The sequence below is a fragment of the Nansenia antarctica genome, assembly GCF_963989245.1.
Source record: "Nansenia antarctica genome assembly, chromosome: 9".
NCBI classification, from domain to species: Eukaryota; Metazoa; Chordata; class Actinopteri; order Argentiniformes; family Microstomatidae; genus Nansenia; species Nansenia antarctica.
Genome location: NC_137679.1, coordinates 18,402,036 through 18,412,035, shown reverse-complemented (window position 1 = coordinate 18,412,035; position 10,000 = coordinate 18,402,036). Strand labels below are relative to the sequence as shown.

At 46.9% G+C, this 10,000-nt stretch overlaps 1 protein-coding gene across 1 annotated transcript in view; it reads left to right on the top strand.

Moving 5' to 3' along the window:
* Positions 1 to 10,000, top strand: part of ptprq (protein tyrosine phosphatase receptor type Q) — a gene marked incomplete at both ends in the record, with an annotated part of 55,874 nt that overhangs the window by 15,024 nt on the left and 30,850 nt on the right. The window contains 6 exons of the mRNA XM_080539585.1: positions 790 to 977; positions 6,053 to 6,150; positions 6,734 to 6,899; positions 7,190 to 7,453; positions 7,570 to 7,730; positions 9,242 to 9,353. Coding sequence (XP_080395711.1) covers positions 790 to 977; positions 6,053 to 6,150; positions 6,734 to 6,899; positions 7,190 to 7,453; positions 7,570 to 7,730; positions 9,242 to 9,353 — 989 coding nt within the window. The remainder of the gene's footprint in view (positions 1 to 789; positions 978 to 6,052; positions 6,151 to 6,733; positions 6,900 to 7,189; positions 7,454 to 7,569; positions 7,731 to 9,241; positions 9,354 to 10,000) is intronic.

Here is a 10,000-nt window from a genome sequence, read left to right as displayed (position 1 = left end):
TCACCCAATTTGGTAGCCAATTTAACCCAACTTAGCATCCAATTATCCCCTGCCTATTGCATGGGATCCGCCGCACGACCCCGTGGCCGGCAGTCCCAGAGGAGGGCGCCAGGCAGACTAGGCTGACTGGCTCCTCGAGCCCAGTACCGTTATTCCGGCACCCAGGGGGCGGTGTTGCGCGACGGATCCTAGTCCAGAAATACTCCTATACCCCCCTCGGAAGCGGCCGGCCAATATGCCGCTTCCCGTGTGCCTCGGCCATATCTGGATCTGGCGAGCCGGGATACGAACCCCGGCCCCGGTGGGCAGCATGCACTAGCGGCCAGTGTGTAGACCGCTACACCACCGCGGGGCGAGGGGAACAATAACATTAACCTGCCAGGGCATGCACCACAGTCAGCACAGACCGCACGCTTGCCATCACCGAAGCAGACATGCGCAGACATGCGCCGACATGCGCAGACAGCTCAGACACGTCAACATCCACAAAGTGCCTGGGCCAGAGGGCATCCCAGGCTGGGTGCTCAAACTGTACGCGCCACAGCTGGCTGGCGTGTTCACGCACATACTCAATCTCTCCCTCTCCACAGGTGTAGTTCCCTCCTGCTTCAAGTCAGCCATCATTGTCCCTATGCCGAAAAAGAGCACGGTAACATACCTAAATGACCGTCGCCCTGTAGCTCTCACTTCCGAAGTGTGCAAATGCTGTGAGAGGCTGGTCAAAGAGCTGGTCTGTGACTCGCTATCACCCGAATTGGACCCCCACCATTTGCCCTATCAACAAAACAGATCCACCGGCGACACCATTGCCACTGTTCTCCACACCACCCTCACCCACCTGGACAAGAGGAACTCCTGTGTGAGGATGCTGTTCGTAGACTGCAGTTCAGCATTCAACACCATAGTCCCCTCCAGGCTCGACACCAAGCTCAGAGACCTAGGCCTTAACCCCGGCCTATGCAACTGGATCTTGTATAGTAGATCTTGTATCAGTACAGCCAGAAAAACAACCTCTCTCTCAACACTCACAAGACCAAGGAGCTGGTGGTTGACTTCGGGAGGAAATGGTCGGGAACAGGACCCCATTAACGGGTCAGCCGTAAAGAGGTTCAGCAGTTTTAAGTTCCTTGGCGTCCATATCTCTGATGAGTAAAAAAGGTGGTGAAAAAGGCACAACAGCGCCTCTTTCGCGTTTGGCATGGAGTCGAAGACTCTGCGGGCCTTCTACAGAGGCACAACCGAGAGTATATTGACTGGGTGCATCACTGCCTGGCATGGCAACTGCACTGCACGCAACCGCAAAGCGCTACAGAGGGTGGTACGGACAGCCGAGTGCATCACTGGATGTAAGCTTCCCTCCATCCAGGATATACGACAAACGGTGTGTCAGCAAAGCCCGAAGGATCATCAAAGACCTCAGCCACCCCGACCACAGCCTGTTCGAACCGATGCCATCCAAGAGGCAAGGCCTCTTCTGGAGCCTCAGGGCCAAAACTCAGAGGCTAACCAACAGCTACTTCCCCCAGGCCATCAGGCTCATGAACAAGCCCACTGTAGACAATTGACTATCTTCCCCAAGCACACCCCATGTATACAGACTACCTAAACCTTACTACTGAACTATCTATCACTAATGGCACCACTAGTGTATCCTGTCTTACCTGTACTATTGTCACCTTTATATTGTATTATGCCTATTATTTTTTGTCACTTATGTCTTGTACTACTGTCACTTTTTTTACGCTTGAATTATTATTGCCTTATGTCTTGTGCTGCAATTCAATGTCAGGAACCGAAGCCTAAGAATTTTTACTTGAAACTTGAGGTGGGGCAATGCCAATGCCATGCAAGATTGTTGTTATATAAAATACATGTTGCGACAACGTTATCTGAATGTTGTGGCAACATGTATTTTATATTTAATACAAAATAGTGATTCAATGGTGCAATTGGTGTGTATCAGTGGCGGCTGGTGATAACATTTTTGGGTGGGGCACAGGTTATGGAGGCATGCTCCACGGGGAAGAATATCAACTTTAAAATCTGGATTTACAGTCGATTTTAGCATGAGAATATATATATAACTTAATTATTTTTATATATAACTTATTAAAGGGCAAACTGCAAACACAACAAAAATATAATGCACAACAACTGACAAATCAACTGGAATAGTCTTTGTTAGCAGAGTAGACCTAATGTTAACAGAATGGACTTATACCCTTTGTCTATCTGTGCAGCGGTAAGGTGAATAATTCTAGCAGTACTGTCCAGACAGTTGTCTTGTTTAGCCATTCAACTAGGCATTATTTATTCAATGGAGAAAGATATGGAACACAATGCAATTGTGATAATAAATGTGTTCTTTGTTACTTCTTTAATTAAATTAAAGTGTACCTTTCTATTATCATACAATATTTCCTTGAACATGTAAACTCTATAATCATACAGTTGTCTTTCTATTAGTTGTCTCTGTCATACTGAACTGTTTGTTATCATCCTGAACTATCTCTGTTGCTCACCTCACCTCAGTTCTGTCTCTATTGCTCTCCTCTCCTGTTGTCTGTCTCTCTGTTGCTCTCCTCTCCTGTTGTCTGTCCGAATATCGGTTGTTAAGTCGCGACGTGTTTCCGGGTCCAAAGTTGGCTGAGGCGCTGTCTTCGAAATGCAGCAATAATAATAATAATAAATTATATGTATATAGCGCTTTTCCGAGGCTCAAATACCCTGACAATATGGGGAAAACGGGAAAGTGCTGTGTCCCTTGTTGTATGAATAGATCCGAGTCTAAAAAACGATTAAACTGTCATTCTACCGCTGTAGTACACTGGTATTCTGGTGCGGAGAATTTCTGGTTTGGACCCGGAAATTGCAAAACATCACGTTTGACGTCAGACTTAACAACCGGATATTCAGGGCTCTCAAGTCTCACGCATTTTTTTTTTTTACTACCCCTAGTGGTAGTGGCCCTAGGCTGCAGCCTAGGTAAGCCTATAATCTGCGCATGCTCGGGGCGCATTTTTTGCGCCCCGACCGAGAAATAGGAGACAGACAATTGGAGCGCTGCTACAACTCACTTGTAGGCCAAAAGTATTTGGACTGCCATAGACTGCCATTCGGCCGGCGTCCCCGACTCTCTACCCTATGTATTTTCACAGTGAATTTTACACATTTCACACACAGATAACATGTTTATTGTATTGGAGGATTTTTAATGAATGCTGATAGGCGCCGACAGAATATCAGCCGCATTTTATGAATAAACAATGTTTATTTTTAAAAAACTTTTACAAGTAGCAACTAGGAAGTGGGGGCGCTTTGGAAGGTGGGGGCGGCGCCCTAGCGCCCTCTATTGGCCAGCCGCCACTGGTGTGTATAAATACAGTGGAGTGCAAAAATGTGGGCACCCCTAGTCAAACTGCCTTTTACAATTAATATCTAAGTGAAAAGAAACAAACCTAATCTCTAAATGGTACAAAGTTAAACATGACACATTTCATCACATTTTAAAGCAAGATACATTTTTATTTTTTAACTTTTTACAGTTTCGAAATAATAAAATAAGGAACAAGGCCTTGTGCAAACTTTTGGGAACCCTGTCAGCTAGTACTTTGTAACTCCTCCTTGCAAATAAGAGCTTGCAAATGTTTCCTGTAGCCAGCTAAGAGTCTTTCAATTCTTGTTTTGGGAATGTTTCCCCATTCTTCCTGGCAGAACACCTCTAGCTCAGAAATATTCTTCGGCCATCTTGCATGCATGGCATGTTTGAGATCTCTCCACAGATGTTCAATAATATTCTAATATTTAAAGTCTGGGGACTGTGATGGCCATTCCAAAACCTTCAGCTGTCGTTCCTGGAGGTACTTTCTTGGGGGTTGATTTTGAGGTATGCTTCGGGTCATTGTCTTGCTGGAATACCCAACCTCTCTTCAACTTCAATTTCTGGACTGACCCTCGAACAATAGCCTCTAGAATGTCTTGATATTTGGTGGAATCCATTCTTCCTTCCACTCGCACAATATTGCCTGTGCCCCCAGCTGCTACACGATCCCAAAGCTTCAGGTTTCTCAAGGTTTTCTTTTGCATACTTCAGATGCTTAATCTTGTGTTGAGGTCATAGGAAAGGCTTCTTTCTAGCAACTCTGCCATGTAGTGCAGTGATGTGAGTATTTCTCACCAGATCTCGGGCCATTCTATCTGAATGTCTTTTGGGTCTTCCAGACCTTGCCTTGACTTCAATTGTTCCATTTATTTTCCATTTTCTGATGATGTTTCTGACAGTGGAAATGGGTAGTTTGAAACTTTGCAAGAGTTTTTTGTAGCCTTCTCCTTTATGGTGGAAGTGAACTATCTTGATTCTGACATCCTTGGACAACTGTTTAGAGGAACCCATGGTTTTTAACACCCTGGAATTAAATTCACCTGACTCATTGAAGCCCTAACGAGTAAATCACCTTAGTCTGGGCCTTAGTAATGATTTTCTCAAAAGGTAACAAAGAAGAATCCAAAAGGGTTCTTTTTGCACAGGGCCCTTTTCCTTTTTTTTTTTAACTCTGAAAAATAAAAATAATCCTTGCTTTAAAATGTGCAGAAAGGTGTCATGTTTAACTTAATGTTTAACACTACAACAGCCGTGCCTATTTTACCTACTAGTAGAGCCGCCTTGGGGGTCAAATAGACCCCCTTTGTAAATCTGCTATTTACACACAGAGATCACTAGAGGGCGCTTCGTTTTTTTAGCCTGCCTCCTACACAGAAAAACTGCAAAACAGCTTTATACTAGCTTATCCTGAAGTGATTTAGAAAATGTAAGGATACTGGGTGGTAGAACGCACATATCTAGGAAAAGTCATGAAAGGAGGGTCCTGAAATTTGATTGAGTGCAAAGATAGATTTTCTTTTTACTCACAGGGGTCAATGTGACCCTTCACAGCTCTTCTAGTGTTAAACCAGGGGTGCCCAAATTTTCAACATGTCTCTTGTGTGTGTGGGTGTGTGTGTTCTCGCGCTATGGACTGGGCTCCATGTCCTATCTCTCTCTGTCAGGCAGTGCAGCACTCTGCCCCATCGTTGCTAGGGGAACGTGAGCGTGATTGATATAGGCAGGCCTCATCGAGAGGCTCGCTCACGCAAAGAACCGCCCGTTAAGTGTAACTGGTAACATTGTTCTGGTGCCAGTAAAGCGAGAGTTAAAATGGATGCCAATGCCTCGACCTGCGTTCTTGGGTTGCTCTCTCATTCAGTGTGTCATTATGGCAAACATAATACAGTCCATCGACCATGGCCTGGTTCTATTATTCCACACGTGTTTACAACAATCATCAAATACAAAAGTATCGTGACATAAAAGAAAACATGATCATCACTATTCTTCAGTTGATCCCAACACACTGACATTTGATGGTTTAGTTGTGTTCCCAGTTTCTCCCGAGATTGCGCCAAAGGGTGTGCTTTGCATATCACAATAGACTCTGTATGGGAGAGAAGCCTACTCAGTGTATCTTGGCCGTCCTGCAGATTGGTGATAAGGTAGCGTCTTGCTTTTCATAAAGGACAGGGGGTAGAGGCCTTGCAAAGGTTCAGGCCATACACAAGGTCTCTGTCTGATACATTCTTCCCATCAGGGGAAACATCCAGGAAGGCCTCTTGGTGTAGAAACAACAGCACATTCACACTGCACAGTTACACTCTTGTCCTGGTGTAACACACTCTCACACACACACACACACACACACACACACACACACACTCACACACACACACACAAATACCTGTACTCATCACACACACACACACACACACACTCACACACACACTCACTCACTCACTCACACACACACTCACACTCATGCACACACACACGCACACACACACACACACACACACAAACTCACACACACACACACACACACACACACACACACACACACACACAGTCTGTCACTCCGACACACACAAAGAGATAACACCAAACCCAGGATTATTGAATTATTGATGCTAATTGCTTGAGATGATACGAGGCTCACGTTGATTTGTGTGTTTTGTTGTCTAGTCCCCGGAACCCCACAGGAAGTGATGCTGATCGAACAGGAAGTGACCTCTATGTTTGTGAACTGGAGACCACCGCCTGGGGAGGTGGAAGGGTTCAAGGTTTGTCCAGTCAAGGTTGGCCACGCTGACTAACCACCCGTTAGCTGATAGCACGCACGCTAACATCAGTGTTAACATCAGCGTCAGCTGTCTCAGTTTACAGCTACAGAATAAGCTCTTTATACACCTTCCACGTAAACGCACACACACATACACACACACACACACACACACACACGTATGCGTACACACACTCCTCACAGAATGGGTTCTTTATTAGAGGAAGCAGGCTACCTGGGTCAGGTTCCACACTCACCTGTGGACTCTCAGCGAACACACTCGCTCGCTGGTTACCTAGCAACCATCGTCAGTGCAGTAAGGCTTTGGTTACTCACCCTTTAAAGATGTATGACCCCCCAGAGCCATGGCCAGGAAGAATGACCAAGCACTATTCACAAACACACAGACACAGACACACACACACACACACACACACACATTCTTACGGTAAGGAACACATAGTAGATGATGATGACAGAGTTGCTTGAAGTTCGTATAAGGGGTTGTACCGATGACTCATGCAACAAGTTCACCTAATGTGCCTGTGTGTGTGTGTGTGTGTGTGTGTGTGTGTTCTCCCCAGCTGATGTTTGGCCTGTCAGGGGACAGAAGGTCCTGGCGTGAGGTGGTTGTCCGTGGTAACAGTTTTGGGATGGAGGAGTTGACCCCAGGGTCAGAATATGACCTCATCATTCAGACCCTGTTGGGCTCAGACAGCAGCGAACCTGTCATCAGAGTGTTCCACACACGTAAGACCCAAATACCTGTACTCATCACACACACACACACACACACACACACACACACACACACACACACACACACACACAGGGGAAGTTTCCTCCCAAAATATTTGTCTTTCATCATGATATTCTGTACTCATCACATTCACACACACACACACACACACACACACACACACACACACACACACACACACACACACAGGGGAGGTTACCTCCCGAAATATTTGTCTTTCATCATGATATTCTGTGTGTGTGTGTGTGTGTGTGTGTGTGTGTGTGTGTGTGTGTTGCAGGTCCAACCGGTGTGTGCTCCCTCTCTCTGCTCCACGTTAACTCTTCCTCTGCTCTGGTGAGGTGGGACAACACGGTGGTCGGCCACTTTGACTTCCACAGAGTGACCGTGGCCAACGGCTCAGACACACACACGCTGACAGTCTCCAAGGGCACGCAGGTCGCTATGGTGACCGGACTGAGGGACGGCTGTAGCTACAACGTGAGCGTGGAGCGAGTCAGCCAAGGGGTCGCTGGGACGGCAGCCTCCCTGACCGTCACCACAGGTACGCGACCGCAAATGGACCACACCCCCACCGCCGACCACATGACTATTTCTCTATCCCTTTCTTTTCGGCCTCATCCTCTCCTCTCTCTCTCTCTCCACCCCCCCCTCCCTCAGTGCCAGGCCGCGTACAGGATGTGTGTGTGGTGAGTGTGTCGGAGCGAGCGTTCTCTCTGCGGTGGAAGCAGGCGGACGGGTGTGTGGAGAAGTACCTCGTCAACCTACTGCCCAACCAGGGAACTGTCACTCTGTACCCCACACACACCGGACACGTACAGGTAAAACACACACACACCGGACACGTACAGGTAAAGAGAGAGAGAGAGAGAGAGAGAGAGAGAGAACGAGAGGGAGAGAAGACAGAGAGAGGGAGAGAAGACAGAGAGAGGGAGAGAGAGAGAGAGAGCGAGAGAGAGAGAGAACGAGAGGGAGAGAAGACAGAGAGAGGGAGAGAAGACAGAGAGAGAGAGAGAGAGAGAGAGAGTATTAAGGAGAGGGAGAATTACTCGTCATCACTTATTCAAGACTGTCAATAGAGAAGTCATAGATAGAGAGAGAGATAGTAGATAGATAGATAGATAGATTTTTGGGCCGCACAATTGCTACTCTGTGTTGCTACTCTGCCACTGTACTCTCACACACATGGAAGTCATTACACAGTTGATGTTATCAGCTCCCAGGGAGAAAGGAGGAGTAAACCTGCTACAGTAGACTTCTAATAATACTACTGAGTTATGGAGCTGAAGACACACACACACACACGCACACATACACATACACACACACACTCCTCCCCTTCTCCCATGCCCAGCCCCATACCGACTCTTACCGGCTGCCAGGTGTCAGATACCCCCCCAAACGTAACCTTACACACACACACACACACACACACACACACACACGGCACACGGGTGGAGGAATTGAGCTCATTATTTATTAGGTAGGCCTCCTGAGCTCAACTCTGAATCATTCATTTGCTGAAGCTGCTCTCCCTGGAGAGAAAGAGACAGAGGAAGAGAGTTAGCTTGGTGCTAACGCAGGAACCCCAACGCCTCGCCACCGACTTACCCTACCTGGATAACCCCTAACCACAGGACGACACCAGGGCAACCATAGCACCATTCACTGTGACCTAACCCTTTGGCTTGCCACGGCTAACCCGCTAACACTGGTGGTTTCAGCTCTATTCCCCCCACTGGACTAACCTAGAGCGCTAACCTGTCATCGCTAAAAACTGGACACAACTACCATTGGCCCTGGCCTCCCTAACCCTCGCCTGCCTGCTGCGTTTAACCTCGGCTTAACTCTGCTACCACGGCTAACTGGCTAACGCCAGCATGGCCCTGTCTCTGGTCCTGCTCCTTGCCCTCTGCCTCGAACAGACACATTCACAGGTAAGACAGTTCAATGCCCAACCCATACATACACACACACACACACACACACACACACACACACACACACACACACACACACACACATATATACACACATGCACATATACACAAACACACACACACACACTCATATTCACCAGCAGATAGACCTGCTCTCTCCTTAACACATACACAGCTTCTGAGTGAAATGAGTGAAAATGCTATATACTGTATTTTTTACTTGAGCGTTATTTTGGATGGATATGGTTCTGGTTCTGGTTTTGGACTAGGTTGTGAAGGAGGCAGGTTGTTGCAGGGTTCAGGTAACACTGAGGCTCCTAGACATGCTAAGCCTATTATAACCCTGTGACTGCGTCCTGCTGACAGAGTGGTTGTGTTGTGGTCTCTTCCAGGCAGACGTGGTCAGTGTGAGCCCTGGCACAGAGTACTCGGTCAGCGTGTCTGCAGCCTCCTCCTCCAACATCAGCCCTCCCGTCAGCCGCATAATCAACATTAACGAATCTGGTGAGATTCACACACACGCACGCACGCGCCCACACACACACACACACACACACACACACACACACACACACACACACACACACACACACACACACACACACACATACTCTCTCTCTCTCTCTCTCTCACTCTCACACACACAGTGCTTTTCCCTTTACTGTTCTGAAAAGACTGAATAGTCAGCAGGGATAGGAGGAGTGAGGGGAAGGAGCTATTATTATTATTATTATTCGTTTATTTGATAGGGACAGCACATGTTAATGAACATCAAGTACAAAAAATACAAAATGTAAACATGCCGGATTGTAGCAGAAATGCTCATTTACACCCGTAGTCCGTAAGCAAGAGACAGCAAAAATCGTTCAAATAATTAGCCTGCTTAAGATAAAAGTGACAATCAATAATAAAAGCAAGAAACAAGTTACATAAACAAATGTTTAGATTGTGCACTAAATCAGAGCTAGGGGGAAAGGTGGCAAGGGGTTAGGATAGGAGGTGTGAGGGGGAAGGATATGGAGAGAAATGGCCGCTGGTACCGGTGACTCTTTTAACACAGCTACAGAGTGAGATGCATCTTGCACCTTAAGCTGGTTGCCAACCGCCAATCAAATAAAAAGAAGAAGAAGAAGAGATGCATCTTGGGTAAT